General features: G+C 38.9%; 1 protein-coding gene across 4 annotated transcripts in view; it reads right to left on the bottom strand.

The window, feature by feature from the left end:
- Positions 1 to 27,747, bottom strand: part of LOC108701338 (protein TANC1) — a 134,884-nt gene that overhangs the window by 87,465 nt on the left and 19,672 nt on the right. For all 4 annotated transcript variants that reach the window (XM_041577582.1, XM_018235801.2, XM_018235803.2 and 1 more), the window contains one exon: positions 6,670 to 6,739. In XM_041577582.1, coding sequence (XP_041433516.1) covers positions 6,670 to 6,730 — 61 coding nt within the window. In that variant the 5' untranslated portion in view covers positions 6,731 to 6,739. The remainder of the gene's footprint in view (positions 1 to 6,669; positions 6,740 to 27,747) is intronic.

Below are 27,747 nucleotides of genomic sequence, written 5' to 3'. Positions count from 1 at the left end.
CTATAAAAAATTAATCACATTTTTGTTTGATTGTTTCTGCTGCACTCTGACTTAACAAGGAGAATGAAGCTACTCCATGTTTAGTCCTTGCAATAGAATCCTGTATGCATCTATTTCCTGAAATGAGCACCCAAGCCGTACCAGTGTACAACACCCGGACCTGCAGGAACGCTGCCTTAGTTAGGTCCAGAATTTAAAAAAAAGGTGGAGTGACACATGGTCTCATAACACAGCCACCAACCAGGTAAGTCACTTGTTTCGCACGGACGCATGCACACACACTGGGGAAACCACAAGTCAAAAAGCACGACAAGAAGGGTTTTCTTTCCCAAATATGTAGCGTCACTGAAGTCAACTTACCCAAACCAGACCCAATCTAAGGGGCACAGAGAAAAGATATATTCCAACCGAAAACCATCCTGCAATAAGATGACCGAGCAAATTTCTAACCACAGTCCTGAAGCATGTCAGATATTCTATGGGTAGCCTACCCAATGCAAGGTAGATAACTGGATACTCCCCCTGTAAAATGGACTCCTGCAAATAAAACATCACAACAAAAGATGAAGGGAGGGTTGTAAACTGGTAATCTACCTCGCAAGGACCAGATATGGGGTAGATTTGAACTCGCCGTTTGTTCTATTTAGCGCAAAAAACAAAAAAACTTTGTTTCTTTTTATTTAAACAAACAAAAGTATGCTCAGCAAAAGCTATATTCACTGCACTCATGCTGAACAAGGGCTACTATATACTGCCCCTTTAAGAACCATCTAAATAATGGGATATCAGTAACTTTATAATCAGCCAATTCCTACTTCAAAGGTAAATGCTATGTAATAAAATATGACTGCTTTCAATGCTTTATAAATAGAGACCATAGTCACATCTCAGGAATGAGAAACTGAATGGTATGTGAGATTTTTCTCTCTGGATTATCTTGCGCATGAAACAGAGGGCAAGGCATCATTCTTTCCTTCCTTTCTTCCTCTGATCAGGGATTGCAGATAAACATACTGCCAAGCCAGAAAGCTCATACACTATAAGGATGATGGCATACAAGGCAACTTGTTGCCTGTGAAAATCAAAAGCAACTGAAATACCTGCATCCAGGGTCTCTGTAAATGACCCCTCCTGACATGTCACTCTATGTTGGCCAAAACAGTGAGCCCATAACAGACAGTCACTGCACACTATATTAAATGTATATGATATAAATATTATAAAGTGCCTTTGCCCCCACCTGGCCTCTGCTATATTATATTCCCACAATAACCTAGCCAATTCATAGCACACCCTAGGGCCAAATGATCAGATTACAACTAAGGAAATGGGTCCTTGATTGCTAAAAAAAATCAGACTTGCCCGATCAATATCTGCCCGATTTTAGGCCTGATAGCGATTGTGGAGACCAATCAGAACGACTATTACATGGGCAGATATACGGCCAAATTGGTCTAAAGGGGCGACATTGGCAGCTTTAATCTGCCGATGTATGGCTACCCAAGCCCACATAGAAGTGAAATAAAAACTAACATGCACAATCTCTATTGAGCAGCATGCACCACTAAAAAGTGCAAGATACTGTGATCCCCATTTTGATGGAACAATGGCAATCCACAAATAAAAAAAATCATAGCATTTAACCAGAGGACTCTACTGTTACAGAACCTTGTGCATGAGTACTGGGTGGGCTGCAAGTTTAGTGGAACAGTCTCACAGATCAAGTATTCTCTGCCTTTTTATCTACAGAAACTAGTTTTCAATATCAAGCCTGGAAACCAAGAGTAAAAACGTGCATATAGTAATAGCCACCCCAGCAGCCTCCTATAAGGGATCCAGGTTTCATACAACTGTATAGTTGAAATATACTGTTTGTTATGCAACTCTGCCTTTATAATTGACCAATTTTATAATATGTACATTTTCTACACACATTTTTATACTGTTTGTTTTCTGTAACAAATTAACCCCCTAGAGCTCATGCACAGAGCACTTTCACCTGGGACAATAGTCTTTGCTACATCTTAGGGCACAATCCAAGTGGCAAAATCTCCTAAAAGTATAGTTGGGAATGCAGTTGGCCTGTCACTGTGCACACAGGACAAAATATGTTGTTTCTCTGGTGGCATAAAAGTGACAGCAGAGAAACTGCTCCATATGACATTAGCCTAAGTTTGACTATAGATAAATAGAATATACTTCTTTAAAAATAAAAGCCTTTCAATACAACTTTACGTAGAAAAAGATGCTGATACACAGACATGATAAAAAGTTTGATTACATTTTAATCTAACTATAGTACTAATTGAGCAACTGGCTGAGCAAACAGGATGTTACAGAGCCAGACTGGATCCATCACAAGATGGAAATTCCTTTCTTGATTAAATGAGTTGGCAGACCTCCCATGGTTCCCAATAAGAAAGAAGGATATAAAAATCAAAAACATATGGAGCGAAATGAAGCCCTGCAGTCAAAGTCAGTTTCGAGGGGATGTTCACATTTGAGATAACTTTTTGTATTATGTAGAGAGTGATATTCTGAGGCAATTTGCAATTGGTTTTCATTTTTTATTATTTGTGTTTTTTCTGTTATTTGTCAGGTTGCAATTTCTGCAATCTGGATGCTAAGGTCCAAATCACCCTAGCAACCATGCATTGATTTGAATAATTAATAGGAGAGGCTCTGAATAGAAAGGCGAGTAATAAAAAGTATGAATAACTATACATTTGTAGCCTTACAGGGCATTTGTTTTTTTAGATGGGGTCAGTGACCCCCATTTAAAAGCTGGGAAGAGTCAGAAGAAAAAGGCAAAATAGAGAGAAAAAAAAAGTAATGAAGTCCAATAGAAAAGTTGTCTTGAGGGTGAACCACTCCTATAAGCCCAATGTATATATATATATATATATCTTCAAGTTAAACCGGATTGAAGATCAGCTTGCAGTAATGTTCTCCTCCTACATGGAGCCTCCATCTTGCTCAGTTCGCTAAACATGCAAGACAGTAGGACAGCTGAACAAGGTGCATAGCCCTTAGGCAATCAGGCTGCAAGAGTAGCAGACAATCATGGGGTTGATAGAAAACATCAAACGTATACTCTACTTGCTTTTAAAGCTCAAGTGAATTAAAGGACCTGCTATTCCTGTTGAACCATGATATTACCTATCCTGGTACAGGTTAAGGGCATCGTGTAAGCCCCGAAAATGGTTAAACCAGTCTGCATTGTGTATACTGTATATATTTCCACTGTCCGAACATAAATTATGGTCACCAACAGGTAGTCTGACATTTTTTTGTCCACTAAGAAGGAGCCACAAAAGTAAGTAAGTAAAGTAAGTAGGGAAAGGCTGCTTCCATGCCAGCAAGAAACATATGCTGTCCATTGTACAACTGTTTTATATCTGCAGAAGCTCGAAGACATTGGACCATAGCTGGTAAGAGTCGCAGGGAACTGGGCACCACATCACAGAACACAACAGAAACAGCCAGACATTTTTCATATTAAACAAAGGAAGTTCTATTTAGAGACATTTTTTTAAGGACAAAAGTATTATAGAAAAATACAAGCAGCAGGGGGGAAAATCTGAACTTTATTGAAAAATTAACATCCTTCCACAGTTCCCCATCTGGCAATCCACTCACACAACAACAACATGAAGATCAGCCACACACAAAATCTTCTGTACACTATGGGGCACATTTACTAAGCTCGAGTGAAGGATTCGAAGTAAAAAAAACTTTGAATTTCAAAGTATTTTTTTGGGTACTTCGACCATCGAATAGGCTACTACGACTTCGATTCGAACAATTCAAACTAAAAATCTTTGGAATATTCGACCATTCGATAGTCGAAGTACTGTCTCTTTAAAAATAAACTTTGCCTACATACTTCCGCAGTTTAAACCTACCAAGGTACAATGTTAGCCTATGGGGACCTTCCCCATCAGTTTTCTAAGGTTTTTTTGATCAAAGAAAAATTCTTCGATCGATTAAAATCCTTCGAATCGTTCGTTTAATTTTTCCTTCGATCGTTCGATCGTAGGATTTGCACTAAAACCTTCGAATTCGATATTCTAATTCGTAGGATTTTACTTCGAGAGTCGAATTCGAGGGTTTATTCGAATTAGTAAATGTGCCCCTATGTGTCTGTAAGAGGAATGTTAGTCTATAAAGACACAAATGAAAATAGCTATACGGAGATTTGGGGCCTCATTTAAGATGCAGAAGAGAGCACAAAGATCTGCATTTTCCATGAATATGGAGCTGCCTGCGATCAGCAGAAATTTAGGCATGATTTTTGAGACGTTTGCGTGTGTATGTGGGTGTCACCCCTCGGTGGGCTTCCTAGCTTTTGCATTGTGTAGGTATATTTTTTATCCGGAATGTTTAGGACCTGGGGTTTCTGGATGAAGGATCTTTCCATAATTAGGATCACCCTAAGCCTACAAATCATTTAAACTTTAAATAAAGTCAATAGGATTGTTTTGCACCAAATAAATAGCAATATAATGAATAAAGTGCCAATATAATATATAGCCCTGATAGAAGAGTGCATAAATCAATCATATAAATACTGACAGATACAGGAGGTGAAGAGGGCCATTCTCATAAAATTTACTAGATTTATGTAAAAATGTTGTTTTAGCATTAACATGAAATTCAAAAAAAATAAAAAAAATACTGATGGCTCAAAAAAATCCAATTTTTAAGCAGAGATCATGAGACAGCCAGAAAAGGAAAGCACTCTCAGTAGATAAAAATAGCCCAATCTCAGCAGGGTACAAAAGGACAAAACACATTCTCTGCTCTGGATCCCATTTATCTGTGTTTCATTTTATGCCAGCTTTACCAATGTGAGGTAGGGCAAGTCCAGTACAATCAGAAGATAAGGTCTGGCTTTATACTGACAGCAGTGCAGGTTCTCTAATGTCATATCTATTCACATGCACAGAATTCTACATTTGCCTGATACATGAAAGAGGCCATGAGGTTAATAAACTAATATTCTGACTTGGAGGAATAGGTAAAAGAATTATTAAAGAACCACTGGATTCCTCTCTAAGAAAATGCAAACCCCATCATAAGGATGCTTTACAAGCCTGGCAGTACGGCAGACCCAAGACCTGCCTCTGTTTGTAATTTTTCCCTTTCTACAAATACCCCCTTCTGGTAATTCTCCTGTGCTTTAGAGATCCACACCCTGTACCAGGACCCAAACACTGTTATTTTGACTGCTTGTGTCCACAACTGACACCCAACCAGCAAAGTTTAAGAAGGAAGGGATAAAAAAAGAAAAGGGCAGGGCTGAATTTGAAATGAATGCTCTACCACAACCAACCAAATTGTATGAATATCAACCCATCATCCTCTCTTCAGTGAGCACAAATTCAAGTATAGATCCTGCAGACAATATTTCAGCTTGCATTTTCACTGTCCTTCATGGTATCATTTTTCTCCTGGAAACAATGAATCAGTTTAAAAAAGAAACAATATAAAAAGTTGTGTTCTCTTGCCCGAAAAAACAAAGAGCAAAGAACGCACACATGGGTTTATTTAAGATTTGAGGTCACAGGCAGAAATGTAACAGTAATTATAATATATAATGCTACATTTGCCTGTCATTACGATAAAAGGAAACAGAGAGGATTGAAGCACTAAGTGGTATTTTTAGCTATGGGAGAAAGAATGATTTATTTATTCTTTCTGAACTTAGATAAGGAGAGGAATCATTTTGCAAATGAAAGCAGGTGAAATACTTAGATTTAAAACAACCAAAATGTTTCATATAGAGGTGAATTTCTCCCAAGCTGCCAATAAAAGTTAAAATTACTAGGGGTACATGTGGTTTTGAAGATACTGATGGCCATTTCTTTATGGATATAGTATTTCATAATTATTTTTTGTGACTTTTGTTTTGTGAAATCTTGATGGCATAATTAAACATTTGACGTACAGAACAAGATTACCACGCTTGCACACCCTGGCTCTCCACAATAGATGACCCGGTGCACTGTGATGGAGGCCTCGGCAACCTCAACGATACGAATACAGGAAAAATTCACTGGCACTCGAGGGTTCTTTCTAGCAGGTACAAGCCCTTGCTATATTTTATTTGCAGAAGTGCAACTTCTGCAAATAAAATATAGCAAGGGCTTGTACCTGCTAGAAAGAACCCTCGAGTGCCAGTGAATTTTTCCTGTATAATTAAACATTTGCCACAAAATAGTAATCTATAGAGGCCCCTTTTGCAGCCATATTATGTACCACATTTCCACAAAGTTTGAAAGTAATTTGGGGTTTACCTTGACGTGGTATGGTGGCTTTTCAACTTTATGATAATAACTTTGTAACTAAAAACCCCTGTTTTGTAAACTTACTATTGAGACTGGGGACCAGGGAATGTGCATTAAAACTAGCACTTCCATTATACTTACATATACTATAACTTAGCCTTTAGAGTGCTTCCACACCCCCCCCCCCCCCATTTTTGTATAATCTATAGAGGCCCCTTTTGCAGCAATATTATGTACCATATTGCCACAAAGTTTGAAAGTAATTTGGGCTCATTCGTCCAAATTACTCCAGGTTGTTGAAGTTAGTTAGATGATGAATGTGCCCCTCAATTTGTAAACTTAACAGGGAAAAAAAACAAAATGCAGAAAATTTACTGACCTGTGTCTTTTTTGCTGGATTTTACACCTTCCCGGCTTTTCTTTAAAACTGCTTTCAACATCTTTTAATCCTGAAAGAGACAAAATATATTGATATATAAATATTAATATAAAAATTTTACATACAGTACAATGAATTAATGTTCGAAAATACATTTTTAACACTGCACTATATGCCCTGTAATTAACAAAGATATCGATCTATCTAGTTATCTATCTTTCCATTCAGATGTGTGATGATTCAGCTTTGTTATTGGAAGTATTGGAAGTGTGCACTACAAGTCTTGCTTAGCCCTATCCACTCCATTTTGTTCATTTTAAAATTCTAATATATGAATGGCTTCAACTGCCATGAAATATATCCTTATAAGCAGTGCTTAATGATGTAATCAGTTATAATCAGCTCTCAGTATACGTTTATATCCTAAACAACATACAAGAGCTACATAAAATACATAAAAGGGAGATAAGCCATCTTCCCTGCTTCGATCTCGGCCTGGGCTACATTTGCAATTAAGAAACACAATGTGGTGGTACCTGAAGTAGCCTGTTAGGCTGGGAAGGAAAGTCACATTTGGCTGGTTGGAAGGCAAGGTCCAAGTTCATAGTCAGCTGGCTGCATCACAAAGTAAGTATGTACTGCCTTTTGCCAATAAGCCACTAGGCAGATGGGGAGCATCTTTCTCCAAAATCACTGGGGACCAATATCTTACTACCAACATTACATACTCACTATTTAACATCCAAGAACAAAGGAAAGCAGCAACTGATAATCACCAGTGTATAAGCTGTTAAGTACTGGGGTGACTGCCGGCTGACATCAACCATCTAATTTGGGCCTTATCAGAGGGCCCATCAATAAGTCGTCGTGCAATATAGTGACATCTGATAAATATCAGTAGCACAAAACTGCTTCTGGATAGATATTCTCTTTTTCAAGCTGCACAATATCGATATAATAATATACTTATTCCAACATGAACCTTACGCTCAGGGAACACAAAACTGCAGAAGAGAATCATGTGTCTACAGGAGTTGAAAACACAGTCTTGACTGTCATAAAGATAAAGAAACTATGTCAGTAATTTCTATTTTTCATTCATTTTTCAGATTACAGAGATGCCTAATAGGTTTTAAAGTAATAAGAGTAATACTCCCCTCCCCTGAAAAAAGAAAAGAGATCCATTTTACATAGGTATGTGCACCACCTCATAATATACAGTGCAGAAGATAAATTGCAGCAACTTTGATTTATAAAATATAATATAGCCTAATCCCCCACTTCCTCAACCTGATCTGAATGGACTTGCGCTAGTCAACAAGAAAGCTGTAATTGTTTCTAAACAGTGGTCACACTTTTGGCCACATGGCCTTCACTTACATGTCTCCTCTACTTTTTCCTTATGCCAATGCTCAATATGGGGTAAGTAATATGTTAGTTTCCACTCATAGGTATTAATGCAAAGAAGGAGAATCTAGGGAGAACTTCTGCAGGGCATGTGAAGATATGTTGGATGCTCATTCTTCATGGACTATTTAAGGGAAAACATTTTAAAGCATACATAGTTACATTAAAGACATGCCTTTAAAAACTAAGTGGATGCTAAAAAAAATCCCTACCACATGGTTCTGCAACACACAAGGGGCCCTGATTCCTTAGGACTCTAAGGGAAAATAATAGGAAGCCTATGTATAGATACCATGAAGAAGATGCATGAAGATCTTTTGGGTCAGTGGACCCATATTTTTTATAGAATGCTTTTTTACTACTCACTAGACTGCAGGTAGAACCCTTATAACTTGTTCTGCGAGGCACAGTGATATTTGTTGGTCCTTTAATGGTCCCTTGTTGCATATAGAATTTATATATATATATATATATATATATATATAAATATATATATTTATATACACAAGCTTATTTAGACTCACAGGACTACCACTTTGTTCTAAAAGGCACAAGGAGATCGTTTGGATCCTCGAGGGGCTGAAAAATACAATGGTGTGATTAAAACGGTGCATCCTGTTTCAAAATAACACACAGCATTCCCTGCATACCACATGTAATCAGGGTTAGGAGGCTAAACCTGGATCTCTGGCTTTGAAGCCCAGTGAAAAAATGCTTGGCATAGCACCAAGGCTATAAGGGAACACAAAATGCAAGATCAAAACCAGCACTGGAAAAGCAATTGATCTGGGTAGCATTATTCTATCAACCGTTCCGTTGACGGTTCGGTCAAACACTCTTTCATGGTTTTGATCTCCTTGTAATAAAATCCTCTGCTCACATGATAAAACAAGATAAGAAAGAAAGAAATGAGAATCAGTTGCGACTCTTGAACAAACTGCTTAGAGAAGCACATGGGCTGCATAACAGCTCTAGTTAATGTTATTGCATTTGCTTGGAATTAAAAACACACTGCCATCACATTATTCCTATGTTCTTTTTTAATTATTTATACTATTTATATACTGTGCCACAATCATCAAAGAATGTTCGATAATTCACATGTCTTCTTGCCCCAGTGATGCTTAGTCTAATTTCTCTACCACTAATACAATTTCAAGATGGATAAGGTCATTCAACCAGAGGAAACCCTCACAAAAACAGAGAGAACATACCAAAACCATGCTGATCTAATTAGTGATGCTCAAACCTATCCCGTTTAAAGTTCCAATGAAGGCCCCGGACCAATAAGCTGCCGACTCAGTCCATCAGCATCAGTATATGGCCACCTTTAGACTTGAGTGGCCTCAAATCAGGCTAATAAGCACAAAGCATTTATTTTTCTAGGCTAAGAAAACATGAGCATATTCAAGATGTAAGGCTGATGATGCTGGCATAACCAATAAGGCAACCATGACAAAAAAGTGGATTTCCCTAGGCACCAAGATTTTTGAGGAAATATATATATAGTTTTTAGGTAAAGGTTATGGTGAATTGTAGCTTGCTCAAATTTTAGTTTGCTTTAAAGGGGTTGCACACCTTTAAATTAACTTTTAGTAAGGTATATATTGATATTTAGATACAATTTGTGGTTGGTCTTCATTTTTTATTTGTGGCTTTCCAGTTATTTAGCTATTTGTTCAGCAGCAAATTTGAAATTACAGCAGATACCTGGTTGCTAGGTTCTTATTTACCCTAGCAACCAGGCAAGGGTTTGAGTGAGAGACTGCATTATGAATAGGAGTGGGACAAAATAGAAAAAGAAGGAAAAAATCACAATAACAATTAAATGTAACCTCACAGAGCAATTGTTTTTTTTGGCTAACGGGGTCAGTTGACCCCCTTTGAAAGCTGGAAAGAAACAGAAGAGGAAGGTAAGTAATAAAAAACGGCAACAAATAAATAATGAAGAACAATTGCAAAGTCGCTAGGAATGGGATATTCTATGACATAATAAAAATTAACTTAAGGGTGGGACCAACCCTTTAAGGTAAAACCTCTAATTGTTCTGTGATGGGGTGGGGTCATCGTTGCGCTGATGAATATGCCGTCTTGTTTATATCCACAAAGGAATAACTTTAGGGGAAAACATCACTCAGACATGGCAAAGCGATTATTTTACTCAGCTAGAAATACACTGGAATGTAGGCATTGTCCTATCAATCACTGGTCTGTACAACAGCTCCTAAAATAACTGGTTAATATGAGAAAAAGTACAATTTAATGCACAGTGGATGTCCCATCTGAATTAACAAACAGAACAGAATCAAAAGAATATGTACTGCACATTGTATTGTTTCCCTCCCCATTACAGAACAATTAGAGGTTTGTATGGACTTAATAATAACATTCTGCAACGGGATGTTACACCTTTCCTTGAGACACCTAAAGCATTGTTTATTTATGGTGGGAAAAAAATAAATATTACTTATTTGGTGCCAATATGAAGCACATACAAAAAAACTCTTCTTGTATTCCTGCTCAAAGTTTACAACGTCATGTGGCCAAAGTAGATTCTGAATCACATTATCTGGGTTTGGCAAATGACAGGAGAACAGTACCTGCCTGAATGCATAATGTAGGGGGCACATTTTGGTATGGAGACATTTCTTAGGTTTAGGCCAGGGACCCAGCCCTCTTGATAGCAAACCTTAAGGCTACATCATACAATGGCATTATTGATAATTCCATGCTTCCCACAGATCTGTGGCAACAGTTTAGGCAAAGCTCTACTCTGTTTCAGCAAAATAATGCCCCAATACAAAAAACAAGGTCCATACAGAACGGATTCAATAAGATGGGAGTAGAAGAATTTGACTGGCCTGCACAGAGCCCTTACCTCAAACCAAGTGAATACACGTGGGATAAATTGGAACACCAATGGGAGCCAGGTGTGATTCATCAGTCCCCAACTTTTCTAATGCTCTTGTGGCTGAATAGAAGCAAATCCCACCAAATATGTTGGAAAGCCTTATACCCTTGGTTTGGAAATGAGGGCAGATAGGTTTGTGCATACTTATGGTCAATATCATTTACATGGCAATTTCCTCTATATCATCATTAAGGAGAAATTGTTGTCAACCCAGGAAAACAGAAAAGCATTTGGCTTCTCAACAAACCATGAAGCTGCATTGTTGTAAAGTGCAAGATACAAGGTGCGTTATGCAGAACTATCACTAGCTCCAATTCATTTTTGGCCCTACCCTATGATTATGGCCTGTCTCTGTGCCAGTTGTTTCTAGCTAAAAATAAACATTTTATTGTGCATGGTGTGGCCAAACTAATCAGGAACACAGTGGTGCAATAACCCTAAAGTAACTGATTGACTAGATATGTCTTTCCATGGGATTTCCCTGTTCATGTAACTGTACTTATACTACTCTGTACTGTTAGGCCACTCCTGTATGTAATGTAATCAGAGGTCGGAGCGAGGCAGGGAACAGGAGCTTATACTATCAAAAGGAACTTAAGCCTCGTGATTTGCAGTTAACAATTCCTTCTATGGCTGGGGACATCCAGCAGCTAAGGAATGGTCTTAAGGCAACAATATGGGAATTCAATGCTTAGAATGCTTCCATTGCTTTAGATTAGAAACCCAGCTCAGAAAATAAACTAGGGCAACTGAGTTTCTAAGATCACACATCTTCATTATTTATTTATATAAATCCTATTCCTGCATAATTCTATGGCAGCATTTTTTGTATTAAAAGCAGTTTGATACAAAAGGTCCCTATTGCACTTCAGGTCATAGCAATATGTGCTGTGACCCAAGTCTACATGGTATGCTTCAGTGAGGGCCAAAGTTACTCTGGCAAGACACCATGACACGGGAACTAATTCCCCAATTATCTCTATCTTCTTTTTTTTATTAATGCCTGTCCAATTTTCCATATGTTTACTCCCATCTGCTATGAAGGTGTTGTTACCAGCAGTTTCAGGCTTACCTATGTTGCCATACTCTCTGAAAACTCTATTGATGGGAACACTCTGTTCCTGGTCACAGCAATCCAGAGGCATAGAAGTATAAGTTTATCTCTGTTATATAAGATAAACTAGTGCAGCTACAGGAAACTACAGACTTCAAATTCGTGATTCATATTAACAGGCACAAAATACAAAATTTAGATGCAAAGATTTAATTAAAATTAATATAAAAGCAGCAGATGCAGGAATATACAGTAAGGATACCCTGCGGCCCTTCGATGAATTGCTCCTTTAACTCAACTGCAGGAGAGTTGGCAGCGCTCCTACACAAGCTGTAATTAGGGATGGAAGTGCAGGAGATTTGTAATTAAAGGAATTCCAGAGGTCCAGTCTGGAGAAATTCCACTGTCAGGCCATCCTGAGCCAAGAATGATCAACAAGACCTATTCATCCTGCTGTGAACCCTGGAGGCTCCTGTGTGATCTTAGCATGTTATGCTGGTGGGGATGGAAAGTATAAATCAAGGTTAAACTCAAATGCAAATGTACAGTTTGGGTCGGGAGCAAATGCAGCCTTGGTTTAAGGACCTCCCACGAGAAAGGGGAAAACATAATTATCAAGTATTATTTCTGTAAAACATATGGCTGTAACTTGAATCCTGCAATAGAGGAATGCCCGTTAAACATAATTATATTTTATAAGAGTAGTTAAATGCTAGAATGGCTATACCGGGCATCAGGCCACATAGTGTGTATTTGGCAACTCTTACTTATGTCGATGATATTCAACTGAAAACTAGTGGCCACTAAGAAATGTTTATGGCCCAAGTCTGAACATAGGTTTAATTCATGCATCTGTGTGATGTAATTGTTTTTATCACTACCTGGTTACCTACTGCGCGATATATTGGATAAATAATCTTTCCTGTAAAGGTTGAACATCACTGGGTTGTATCATCCATTCCAGAGAAGGGTCAAAATATTAGTGCACTGCTTAATGAATGTATTCAATCATTCATTCTGTAAAAATCTGCATGGAACCTACATATTCCTTACATCAACTGAGGCATTCTTTGTATACTTTAAAAGAATATGGATTTATCACGACTAGATGGTACGGTCTATAAAGAAATAAAACATTTATGATCTCTAGTACATACACTAGTAATAGTATCTAAGGAGTGAATAGAGATACATACAGAATATTGATGTTCAGGTCTACAAAAGCTGACCTACACCCATCCTCTCGCTGGCAAAGCTGATGAGCTGACTTTATATACCCTCACTTGACCAGACCATCTCTGACATCACCATACTGCATACCTCCAAACATTTTGGAAATATAATTGTTTTAACCACACCTGTTTTGTGGCCACACCCCCTAATTACCATGTTCATTTTACAAAATTTGGCAGGTTATGAAAGTTTGAACACATTTCTGTGGTTTTTGTGTATCATTACAGTTTTGCTAATGAAGGTGAATTGCCCTTTAAACTGCAAGTCACAGTTTCCCCAAGACATGTGCTTATCTTAAATTGTTACAATTGTTTCTTTGCTTATCTTAACCAGTTACAAAAGTATCTAAGCCAATTAATCTTCAGAAACTTTGTATCTTTTTCTGGCAGTTCAGTAAAGGAGATTAAAGAGGAAGTCAGGACATTTCAGTAACAATCCGGTACTGCGGGTTGAGTGGTCAAAAACAGGATTGTCCCGCGAAAAACGGGACACTTGGGAGGTATTAGACTGGGCTGGTGGGCAAATGCAAGTATACACAACCCTGTTTCCAAAAAAGATACTACAGAGAATGGAATAATTTGCAGATCATAAAAACCCTATATTTAATGACAATTATTCCAAAGAAATTATACCATATGTTGAAAGTGAGAAAATGTATTGTTTTCTGAACTATTTACTCTTATTTTGAATTTGATGCGAGCAACATGACTGGAAAAGTTGTGTAATGCTTAAAAAAAAACATCCAAGAGGAACTGGGTCTCTCAGAAGTAAATATGGGGAGCAGCACTCTGTGAAACACTACACGGGCATCTATTGCGACAATTCAAGAACTTTCTTCAACATAAAATTGCAACAAATTTGGGGATTTCATCATCTACAGCACATGATAACATTATAAGATTCAGAGAATCTGGAAAAATCTCTATATGCAACGCACAAGGCGGAAAACCAATATTGGATGCCCATAATGGTCGGGACTTCCCTCGGGCAGTACTGCATTAAATACAATGTGATTCTGTAGTGGAAATCACTGTATGGGATCAGTAAAAAAATTTTTGCTGCATTCACAAATGCAAGTTTTAACTCTACTATGCAAACAATAAACCTTAGAAAAATAAGATCTAGAAACATTGCAGCCTTTTCTGGGCCCAATCCCCTTTAATATGGACTGAGGCGAAGTGGAAAACTCTCCTGTGGTCTGATGAACCAACATTTTAAATTATTTTTGCAAATCATTGGTGCAGTATCCTGGGTTTTAGAGGAGTAGAACTATCCTGCTTGTTATCAGTGCACAGTTCAAAAACCATGTGATGGTATGGGGGTGCATATGATATGGGTACCTTGGACATCTGGGATGACGCCTTTAATGCTGATCTATATATGCACATGTTTTAGAGAAACATATGGTATGGTGCCATCCAGAAGAATGGCAGGTAGCCAGAGATGAAATTGGGGGCATAACATTGTGGTAGGGATTGATTGTGTGTAGAATTCAGCCCACCATCGATTAAAGATGTTTTTTTTTTTTTTTTTTTACTGGGCCCCATATGCAATGTTTTAAACACAAAACAAGCTGTGGCCCTAAAGTTCCCTGTCTAAAACAAGACTGGCCACACAAATTGAGATCCGCTCATTTTGTGGTGTGTTGTCACTCCTCAGGGTGGTGGGGGGATTAGAGCCTGTACTTTACCCAGGTACCCAGGCACCCCACAGTCAGGGACTTTCCAAAACCCAACCACTTTTTGGGTATTTTGCTAGTACCTGCCCCAATACAGGTCTCCAATGAGATCCTCACCCAATGGGATTTCAAACCTGGGGTAAGTCCTCCAAAGGGGCCCATTTGGCTTAACATTAACTGCATATTCTTCTACAATTATTAATGTCTAGCATTGGATAAGAGTTTACTCTAATAAAGGCACCATTAAGGACCTGGTTCAAAGTATAATAACCAATGGTGCTGTTCCATGTTTTGCATGCATTTGAAAAAAATAATCCTGACCCATGAGTAATAAATTACTATTTAAAGCACCCTCTTTATAACACAACACATTGTGTTATCAGGGCAGCTATACTGATAAATAAAGGATTTGTTATTCATTTATAAGATGAGAGTTGTGAAATTGTAAGTCAATATCCGGTGCCCTATGTGTAAGCAATTGAACAGATGAATCTTTAGTAAACGCATTGTTTGCTTAGAGGTTTTGCAGCTTTTCCTTATCCCTGTACAAAATATTCCTCATGAATTATAAGTATTATACAGTTCTGGAAACAAGAAAGGTAGAACAGACCTTCTTCATTATTATACCATCATCTAAACAAATGGTTTCAAATGGGTTAAAATGTGTCAAATGAGATTTAGCAAATTATAAGAAATGCATTACCCTGAAGTTAAATACAAATACATGCATAAATCATGGCTACTTAGGTCAAAAGACGCAACAAATGTTGGTTTTGGCTTCATCTGCTAATTTTCATGCAACCTAGCTTCTAATTTCTTTATAAATCACAGTAGAGGGTACATTATCCTTTATGATACATGAGTGATACTCAAGAGTTCCCTGTATAACTCAGCCTACAGCCTTGTTTCTTTATATGGTCACATAATCCCTCAGTGACTTTTAAATATCCTTATATTTTTAAATAGGTGTTGCGTTATTTCCTACATTTAAAATATTAATTACCGGTAAGACTGCATCTATCTATAATACATATATGCTGCACATGAACGTGTATTTCAAAGTCTAATCCCAGCAGAATCATAAATCCAGCAGGAAAAGCCAGGTATCGTGTATAAAGCTGCTTACAGTTTATGTCTGGGCTCCAAAGAGCAGTTTATAGCCAATAAGCAATAAAATAAAGAAGTCTGACTGCACCAGAAAGAAAAAAAACATATTAGCCAGCCGAGTGACAAGCCCACGCAGACAGGCAGATGGAAGGCTTCAGGAAAGGGAAATGCTAATAAAGGGAAGCTCTGTGTGTGTAAAACATGGTACGGAATATTTTGGAAATTCCGGATTATACATCCATGTTCCACATGCAATCCAAGCATTATTTGGTTATACACAGCTGTAGGAAAGCCCCAAATATTTTCTGTACAAACCCATCAGCCAAAATGTATATGTCACTGACTCAGTCAGGTGTCTTTAGCCCCAGGGCAACTGTCTCATGTCTCTTCTAAGTATGGATAATTTTTATGATTTTGTGTGGTTCCTTATGACTTTGCGTTTTACAATTAAAAACCCAAGCAGGTAGCCAGAAAAATCTCTTGTAGGGACTTGACCACCACTGGTGCAAGCTACACACACATTGGGGATGTGGCTCTTCAGTTTGTGACTGATTAAAATCTCCCAGCATCCTCCAACAGACACAGTCACTTCCAATTCATCTACAAAGGACCCCAGTCTGCAGCCCCCCAACTATAGATATTCCTTCCCTGACGCTGTGACTGTGGGAGGTAATGCGGACACAGCAGCCTTCTATTCAGACTGCATTAAGTCTGTCCAGGCAGAAAATCCCTTCCGCTGATGGTTCTAGTCAGAGTGTGCATGAGTCCAGAGACGGGACAGCAGCCACGGCTCCTGCTTCCATTCACATGTTCTCAGTTGAGCCATCAGCTAATTAAGTGGATCTGTTCTATTTGACCATCCACATGGATCATTTGGTTCAGTAACAGTGCACACAAGGCTGACATTAAGAAACCCACACACTAGGTAATTAGTTGGCCCATTCCAAACAGTGCAGCATAAATAAGCACAAAGTATGTGTGAACAATAAACTCTGCCCAAATGATTTCCTATTTATTTAAAAATCAAAGTTAAAAAAAAAAAAGGTTAACTGATTGGGAGTGCCATCCCCCAGTGAGCCCAGGCCAGTGTGCATCTTCTCTAATTAACACAATGCCGGGCACTTGGCCATTTTTATTTATTAGGTAGGTAGTTCACATTATAGGAACAATAACACCAAAAAACTAAAGTGTTTTAAAATAGATAAAATATAAATGTAGTGTTGCCCTGAACTCAGAGTTGGACTGGCACAAAGCCTCCTGTACACCACCGCACCCCACCCCAATGGTGCGCACATACCTTTTTCCTACCTGTTGGGTCAGGGAGGGTGGTACATGCGTGGCAGTGCACGGAGCGGGGCCCAAGAGAGCTGGGGCCCACCAGGTTCTTTCTGCCTGCCTTGGTAAAACTGGTGTTTGCTTCAGAAACACTACTATAGTTCATATAAACAAGCTGCTGTGTAGCAATGGCGGAAATTGAAAAAAGGTTATACGGCACAGGTTAAATAGTGGATAACTTAACATAACAATTATGTTCTACAGAGCTTATCTGCTATCTGCTGTGTAACCTGAGCCTTTTCTCCTTTGAATGTCTGCCCCCATGGCTACACAGCAGCTTATTTATATAAACAATACCTTAAGAGAGTCAAACTTTTAAAATATAGGACACTATATTAAAATATTTTATTTTTTAAAAACCTTCTTTACATTGCCACTTAAACTTCCCAGTGCCTCAGATATACTTCCTGGCCTGGATTCTACAGAGGGGCAAAGTTCAGACAGGGCTGTTAAACTGCTGATTTGTTTATAGAAATGTATTCGGAAAATGAACCACAGATTACAGGCAAAGTCGTCATATGATGGAAGGGACTGGGGGTACTGGATATTTCCTGGTGTTTACAAATGTTATATCTACCTGGAAACATACAGGCCAGCACACAGGTTTGTTATGGTTACTAATGTATACAAGGCTTTGCATACTACTACTGTATATACTTCACATTCCTTTGCATCCCTTGAGTGACAGACCACCCTGGTGCTGAAGGGGTTAAACTTTAATACCGATCACTTTTAGCTTAAGCTTTCTGCCCAACAATGGCTGTCTTTATTAAGCTGTTAACGACAATAATTTGCAAAGACGTTTAATTAGTACTCCCCATTTCGTATCAGGTTTCCAGGACAAAACATACTCTGTTGTCAGATTCCCGACAGAATCATCAGGTTACTTGGCAAGGACCTTGCTACCTTGAGAACGCTTTAGACTCCTGCAGGTATGATGTTGCTGCTGTAATACTTGGCAAAGCCTTTGACAATTATAGTTATTAATAAATATATATATTTTTAATACTTAAAACATGTGCAAATTATTTAGGGACGGCTATACATCTAAAATTGCAGATGAATATAAATCACATTGACTTTATTAGCAGCCATCACTATTCAACTGGGTTTCCGGACCCACAGAAAGGGTTAGAAAATCACTGCAAATTCTCCTATGTTCCCACAAGATAGATAGATAGATATATATACCATAGTAATGGAGGGCACACACAAAAAATATCAACCAACTGCCTGGGTGACAAGCACATCCACAGCAATGACTTAGCACTCACAGGACTTGCTTAAAAAAAATAATAAATCCTTTTTATTGTGCAAAATCAAAGTTTTGGTCAACAAGTCAGTAGTAAGCAGCCGCACTCTAATCCGGTCTTTCTCTAGTCAATTGCGGGTGCAGGGTCAAAAGTATAGCGTATAGATTTGTTGAAAAGACCCGCACTCCAGTTTGTAATCACTCAAAATGCTTTTATTGCATACATACATCCAACGTTTTGGCCCACATTTGGGCCTTTTTCAGGGAAAAATCTCCCCAAATGCCTTCCCACCAGCAAGAATACAAATCGCAAGTGGGATGGCATACGAATCACTTCGGAATTTGAAAGTCGCTGGAAGTTTCCCCGTCTGCCACTACCCTTACACTCCTAATTGTGCCTGTTAGTAACCCACCCACTTAGATTGTTCTTTTTTAGACAGTATTGCCTGAATCGCAACACATGACACTCAAGCTTTCGGAGTATATTTATTTTTATAAACTGCAATGTTTATACTATTAATGTAATGTAAAAATGTGACTGCTGCATGCAAAACTTTATACAAATAAATATTATGTAAATAAAGACATACACTACATACATATAAATGTATGTGCTAACATAAGGTGGGAATTACAATAATGTGCTCCACCTGCTGCAGAACTGAAACTCCACCCCCATTGTTGGACTGAACCCCCTAGGTCCCACCTACAATACTGACGTCTGGGTCCCACCATCACAACTATTTGAAGTAAAATATTCTAAATTGGGGTATATAATATAGGCTTGATGGGAATTATCATAGCAAAACCAACTAGGACACTCTCTAGCATCCTGCCAGTCCAGCCCTGCTCCCAGTAACCTCCTATATATGTTAGACATTGTATTTCTGTTATGCCAAAGGCTGCCTACACCTGGTATTAATTGTGAGCAGTTTTTATTTTTGAGGCAAACTACTGTTGGGCCTGGATAGAAGTATTGCTTAGCTTGCACTGTTAGCACCAGAGCTTCAGAATAATGTTAATTACCTTGGCCAGGAAGTAAGTGAGTAAATACTAACATCTGATTTCTGACATACTTTTCTAACCGTCACAGGCCTCAAACAAACGACTTTTATCTCACCAACAGAATATGACTCACACAGTTCCTCTAAGTTAACACTGAAGTGCTGAAAGCAGCAGCCAACGGCACAGAATAAGTCACATTCCTAGCCGATATTAGGTCTTCAGTTCTTGGCTGGCGAGGTCCCGATGCTTTTCAATAATTAAAAAGAATGATACTGAATATTCCAATCATATCTCATCCTATCTGATAGCCAATGGCACTGCTCCAGGCATTTCTGCTGGCCACCTGGTATGAAATACAATAAGCAAAACTGTATTCAGCATTCTCAGGCATGCCCACAAGTTCAGGGTTTGGGCAGGATTAGTTTGATTATATAGCACTGAAGACTAGATGATATTTTGGGACTTATGCTGCTCACAACAGAAATTATATTTTCTAATAGTTAAAACTATTGAAAATGATTATTGATGTACATTGAAAATCAACAGTTTCTGGGTGGCGTTACCCTTGAATGGTCTTTAACATTCATAATGTTTTATCTTTAAAGTACAGCAGGCAAGATAAAAAAATGTGACTAATGATAAAGATCTAGGAATAACAGGGCAATTAATCATCATACAAGAGAATGTTGAGGGACTGTCTAGAGTTCTGTGCAACCCTAAAAAGTTAGTTTCTCTCTTGGCACAATCAAAGTATTCATGCTTACTACTTCTGCCATGAGTCACTGATTGGAAAGGCCAGTTGCATGTCATAACAACTGAATCAACAGGCTGCACTCAGGCTGAAAAAATAATAAAATATATAAGCAGACAGTTAACCATAAATACATCTTTTGGAAAATCAGATTCTAAGCAACTTTCCAGTATACATTCATTAAAAAAAAAAAAACCAATAGTTTTATAGTTATATAATTTAATTTAAATTTTAATCATTATTATCTATCCCGTTTGGCACTTCTGGTTGTGACTCTTGAAAACAATGTAGCAGAAGTCTGCTCCCCTCTGCCAAGACTCCATTTGCCAGTACCACAATGCCTTGCATGCTTCACAGGTTTGTTCATCAGTTTCTACATTGTTTCAAAAGTCAGTGCAAGTGACAGACAATTAATTGTATGTGTTTTTCTATTTTACTAACTGTAACCTGAAACAATTACACAAATTAAGGTGCCTGAACATACATGAAGATCCAATCATTTGGTGAAGTTGCCAAACGAGCAAAGCTTTGCCCAATATGTCCACCTCTTTGCTGGCCCTTGGGACAACAAACGGATCATAATGAAAGCCAATGCAGGATGTTGAGAGAGGCCCACATCTATGAGCTGATAGGGTCCTCAGTCCAACAGGATTTTTAAACCTGCCCAATACATATCTGGATGATGTTCAGGCAGATATCTGTCAGATGGAAGTTAGGTAACGGTCCATACACAACCAGATAAGCTGCCAACTCAGTCGCAAAGGGTTGAATTGTCACCTTAAAGGGATACTGTCATGGGAAAAAAAAAAAATTCAAAATGAATCAGTTAATAGTGCTGCTCCAGCAGAATTCTGCACTGAAATCCATTTCTCAAAAGAGCAAACAGATTTTTTTATATTCAATTTTGAAATCTGACATGGGGCTAGACATATTGTCAATTTCCCCAGCTGCCCCAAGTCATGTGACTTGTGCTCTGATAAACTTCAATCACTCTTTACTGCTGTACTGCAAGTTGGAGTGATATCACCCCCTCCCTTCCCCCCCCCCCAGCAGCCAAACAAAAGAACAATGGGAAGGTAACCAGATAGCAGCTCCCTAACACAAGATAACAGCTCCCTGGTAGATCTAAGAACAACACTCAATAGTAAAAACCCATGTCTCACTGAGACATATTCAGTTACATTGAGAAGGAAAAACAGCAGCCTGCCAGAAAGCATTTCTCTCCTAAAGTGCAGGCACAAGTCACATGACCAGGGGCAGCTGGGAAATTGACAATATGTCTAGCCCCATGCCAGATTTCAAAATTGAATATAAAAAAAATCTGTTTGCTCTTTTGAGAAATAGATTTCAGTGCAGAATTCTGCTGGAGCAGCACTATTAACTGTAACTGATTAATTTTTATCTGAAAATTTTTTTTTTCCCATTACAGTATCCCTTTAAATTTGCTTTAAGCTTTATGAGAAACATCCTTAAAGCATTGGCACCCACCAAACATCTCCTTTGGAGCAAAGCAGCACTCACACTGGCCCAGAGACACAAGGGGCCATTTATGTAGCAGAATGTAGTATGCAAAGTGCAATAAAAGGCCTCAACCTGCCAATTTCTGCTCTTGCAGTATGGCCGCAGGTGGTCAGTTTTGGAGCACAGAGAGCAGAAGCTAGCACATTGAGCACACGCCTGTGTTAGGTGAAGGTGGTGGGAGGCATGCAGGCGCAAAGGGCAGGAGCCCCAGGCCACAATGGAGCCCATTCCTTATTGGCTGCCATAGCAGGCCTGGCTGTCCTTATTCGAATATACTTTTACTTTTTATTTACACAAAATAGTTACAATCACAGGATAGCTTCCCAAGATTTATGGAAAAAGAACAAATATCACTCTGACTGGCTGCCACTGAGAAACAAACGTGTAAACTTGTATAGAGAACTGACAGTGAACGAGCGGACAGTCAATGAGCTGATGAGGAGTGGTGTTCTCTTCCTGCCAGGGGTACGGGAAAAACAATCAAGGTGATTGCCTGACGGAGAGTGGAACTATAACCCTACCTGGCCGATTAATCCCACATACACAGCTAGCAGCTGTTTCTCATTATTTGCTGGGAAAACACTTAATTCTCAGCGCTCTGTAACATCTGTGCTCCCATGGCATAAGCTACAGTAGCAGCCTCCCTCTCCTCGTCTAGAACACAGGCAACAGGAATGTCTGCTGTCTGCTGTGAGAAACCCATTCCCTTGTGGCAGCTGCCATGCTGCTCTAGTAATACAGCAGCTGTCTGGCACATTTATTGGCCACTATTTATTGCCAATGCCACGCCCAAACTGATTGGCTCTTGGGCTAATGTTTTTGGATAATGACTAGACTGAAAATGGTCTTATATACTTTTTCGTAAAATTTTGTGCAGTTCTCACGGGCAAAAATAGGGACAATATCATGCGTTTTATGCCATGTTTTTAGCATGACAACAGACTACAAAGACCCAAGCAGTAAACATAACCTGTACCGCAGTCAGTCTCCCCTTAACCTATATGATCAGCCTGCTATTCTTCTTAAGTCATTAGCCATCTTTCTGTTTTAAAAGCAATTTCATTGAGCCAGAAGAGACACCAAAGCTGTGACCCCCGACCTACAGGCTACAGACCATGTATTTTGTCACTTTGCACCGCACATCAAAAGGCCTGTTCTCCAGGGAGTATCCCTTGCGATTAACAAGCTTCAGATTCTGTTCCATGAGCTCATTAAAGATTTGAAAGGAAAACATAATTAGTAAAAGATACCCTCTGCCATTTTGCAGGCACTGGTCTCAAACATTCTAATTATACAGTATTGTGCTCTTATGAAGTTCAGTTAAAAGCCATTGCATCTCTATGGGCAAGTCTCCTGCACAAGAGCCTGATATTTAGAGATCACAAGTTTTTTTTTTGTTTTTTTTTAAAGAAACATTTTTTATTCGAGCAGTTGGTCAATACAAGTCTTCCATTTCTATATACATATCTGTGTTTTTTTTTCATTTGCATACTATACACAACTCATTTACATATAGCATTATACAGTCGGAGTTCTCGGTAGAATCAGTGCATCTAGAAATGGGAGGGTGAAGCGCACAATGCAGTATCAGATAGATAGTCAAATTGCTGTACGCAAACTTGTAGATCATTAACCAAAAAAAAAAGGTAAATAAACAGAAAAGGATGATCATTGCAATTACTCTTTCTTTCTCTTTATAGGTCTTTTCTTGTCTCTGAAGCTGCTATGCCGGAAGCCCCTGCTAGTCACAGATTAATTGGAGGGTCTCCATGTATTGTCCTCGTGATATACCATTCCGTGTAGAGAAAGCACTAGTGGAGTCTAAGCCTTATTGTTTGTGGAATTATGGCAATAAACGTTTCCCAGGTTTCGAAAAACCTTTGGACAATTGCGTTTTTATTAAGAGATGCTTCTATCCAATCCATGTAGAAAACTCGCACTAATTTCTCCAGGAATATCTTATCCAGACTTGTAATATAATTTTTTTTGCTACTCCCGTTATGATCAACAAGAGTCTTTTTGCACCCCTTGTAATTCTGGTATGGGTGTTGGGGGTTGTGCCCCAAAGTGCCCAAGCTGCTGTTAGTGGGACAAAATTCACTAAATGTCTACTTGCATAGTCTCGTATCTGATTCCAGAATCGTCGTATGTATGGACAGGCCCATAAACAATGCATAAGGTCAGCTCTGGGTTGTCCACATTTCGGGCAATTGCTATTTTCCCTTCGCTGCATTTTATAAAGTATTTCTGGAGTCAGATAGGTTCTGTGTAGCAAGTTCAAAAACATTTCCCTATATATGCTAGAGGGTAAGGTGCGCCATAGTTGTTTATACATCCCAAATATAAATTCCATGCTCAGGTCAGGTATGTCCACAGCCCATTGTTTAGGTCCTTTGGGTATGCTGTCATAGTCCGTATTAACCTGCATAAATTTGTAGTTCTGTGATATGGTTCCCTTGGTGGAGTTAGTCCGTAAAAGAAATCTGTCCAAAGAGTTATCCCAATCCTTATCTGTTAGAATACATCTGAGCTTGTAAAAAGGCAAACACATTATGCATTACGGAGGGAAATGTGGTTTGCAGTTGTACAAATGTAAGTGGTTTCCGAGTATCCTTCTTTGTCAACTGACGTATTGTTGTCACCCCTTCTTTACCCCAGTCCTGATATATTGTCAAAGCCCGCCCGCGCTGGAATTCTGGATTGAATAGGAGAGGTAAGTATAATGAGTGATTACTGTTTAAGCAACTCTGTTTTCTCAAGTCTTTCCAGGTTTGCCAAGTGGAGTATAACAAGGGATTGTCTATAATGTCAGTCGTAAGTTCCTCTATGCATGTGTAGAGTATATAGTAGGTTTGTCTGCGGGATGAACTGCTGTTCTTGGTAGGTATTAGTATATATGTCAGAGTTATGGATCCAGTCTTTTAAATGTCTCATAGTGGCTGCCATGTTGTATTGTTTGATATTGGGGAAGTTAAGGCCTCCATTTAAGGTGCTTTGCTGGAGTTTTTTGAGACAAATTTGCGCCTTTTTCCCATTCCATATGAAATTCCTGAACAGTTTGTAAAGTGATTGGATGTCCCTATCTTGTACTAATATGGGGAGACTCTGAAGGTTGTATAAGAGTTTGGGGAATGCCACCATTTTGAGCAGATTAGCCCTCTCCATTGCAGAAAGGTGATAAGTTTGCCAGTTTTTTATGTCTTGCGTTATTTCCCTTATACAACGTGTTATATTACGGGCGTAAAGCTCATACGGCCTTTTTGATATTTGTATACCCAGATAAGTAATTTCGACCTTGGTCCACCTAAAATTATATTTGTTACCCCATCGAGGTTTCCCTTTGTTTCCTAACGTTATTATCACCGATTTGGTTACATTGATGCAGTATCCCGAGGCCAGCCAGTATTGGTGGATCATGGAAAGAATGTGTGGTAAAGCATGTTTAGGAAGATCACAAGTTTTTAGGGGATATAGTTAGTAAATTGCTATTTAAGAACTTACAGACAGTGCCCGTTAACTTTAATGTGATAAGGGCTCCCACATAAAAGCATGATTTTTTTCATTTCCAAATATGATTCATTCAAAACAGACTGCATCTGGCATTCCACTGACCTGGAGCAGGGTTGTCCAGCTGGAGGCCGGTGGGCCAGATGTGTCTCCCCAAAGCAAGCCTGTGACCCTAAGGACTCCACATAATTCTTTTTATGACATCACAATTTTAATACACATTAGCCCTCAAACATGTCTTTTGTTATATTATGGGCTCATAGCATGGAAGAAGCTGCACAGCAATGCGGAGGAAGGGGGCTGAGCATTGGTGCATAGAAACTCTGCCAAACAACAGGTACTGTCACATGAACTACAAGATACTGGCTTCTCCCACCAGATAAAGAGGATGGGGTGGGTCAGTGCAGATGAGGAGAAACTGAGTCTGGTATTGGGTTGGAGTTATAACTGGGCATAGCAAGTGGATAGTAGCGATTTACTGGCAAATACGTTGATTTTAACGTTTTTATTTTGGCTCTCAGGTGGTGTGATACTGGCTTGCCTTGTGACACCCACAGGCTTTGTACAGGGCAGAAGGCCACATTGTGTGGCCTCCAGCATCCCCAACAAGACTTTCAAGGGGGCAAAAAACTGTAATTCCAAAAAGGTTCTGTGGACGATTTTAGTGCGTTTTCTAAAAGCCGAGTATCAGCCCAGAATTATTTGACTGTACCCCCAGGCCTGGGCAAAAAAATCCTATAGATAAAAAACCTGAGATAACACAGACACCCCTATGGCTCACTTTATCCATGTGATTTACAAGTAGCTGCTGATATCCAAATTAGTGATCTGCAGGGCGAGGACTTTTTATGGTGCAACGGGCCAAGATCACAAACTTCAGTGCTGTCAGCCAGTATGAAAATGCCTCAGAATCATCTTGGAACAAAGGCAAGTAACACATGGTTTCTATTTACCCAAATACAATAAGGAAGTGTACTAGGCACAGCACTGAGCATTGGAGAGGATTTAAAGCTGGTGTAAGAACCTGTTCTGCAATCAAAGAATGCTGCTACATCAATACACATTCACTAACCTCACGGCTGATCAATAACCCCATGCTTGGAAAATCATGTTTATCTAGTGTCAGAATCTCTGCTATTATAGCTGAAATAAAAGACAGTAAAACACTACACAGCTGAAAGGAAACACCTTCAAATAAAAAAACAGAAACTTTGCTTCACAAAAAAACAAAATAAACATATTGGACTGAAATAATTTGTAAGTGTATGTCAATTAATTATATTTATATTTTGGTGTGACTGACCTTTTAAGCCTGATAGATCTTTTTTGGAATGCAGAAAAACACATGTGGTATATGGTCTGCAACAGGCTAGAACTCATAATTTGGTGTCCTATGAATCATAAACTATAGTCTAAGGTCAGGAGGGACATCAAAGCCTCCACACTACTCATTCCTGCCATAAGCAGCTATAAGGCGGCATTAGCACCTTTCACATGCAGCAGTACCACTCACCCACTGTGAGGCCCCCGGTGCTTTTATTAGGGTTAAACACTTGGTAGATACGAGGACCACTAGCCAGCTGCCTTTTATGTCTCTCTTATCTCACAGACTAATAAGAGTAAAAGCTTCTCTGTAGATTTTTTGTCTCAGGTGCAGGTAAAGGAATAGCAGTCTCTTCATCTAGAGATTAAATGGCTCGGCCCAAGAAATTGACCATGCAATGAAGCCGTCTCCATATTTCATCAAAGAACCGCCAGCTTCAAATGCTCCAATGCCATAAATTAGTGAAAATACAGAAATAGGAATTTCCAATAAGACTTCACAGCTTTACAAATGTATTGAAGACAACAGCATGCAATTAGGGTGCTATGAGCCATTTATTCAAAGTCATGAAGTAGTGGTTCCTAACCTTTATTTTCAGGGGAGCCAAAATATGTTGCAGAATCAGCTTGGTTTCATCGGTTTGGAAACACAAATGTGGGATGTTTTAATCACCATGTTTAAACGTAGGTAAAAATGTTACATTATTTATGGATCATGGAGACCCAAGCTAAACAGCATGGGCACCCATAAGTTAATAAACTTGTCATACAGTCTAGTCTAGAGGTAACCTCATATGTCTGTGGCTTTCGATAAATGGGTTCAAATGGAGTTCTAAAATTGCATGCATCGATTTATTTATGTCTGCTTTATCAACACAGTATTGCTTAGTACACGACCAGAGGAAAAAGTTTATTTATAATAGGCTTACGGGGTACTAAGACATAGAATTTGGTTATTTTTACTTGACAATTGGAGGGTATGCATTCCTTTAGG

The sequence above is a fragment of the Xenopus laevis genome, chromosome 9_10L (assembly GCF_017654675.1).
Source record: "Xenopus laevis strain J_2021 chromosome 9_10L, Xenopus_laevis_v10.1, whole genome shotgun sequence".
In the NCBI taxonomy this organism is placed as follows: Eukaryota; Metazoa; Chordata; class Amphibia; order Anura; family Pipidae; genus Xenopus; species Xenopus laevis.
Note: the sequence above shows the minus strand (reverse complement) of the source record. Positions and strands in the feature narration are given on the sequence as shown.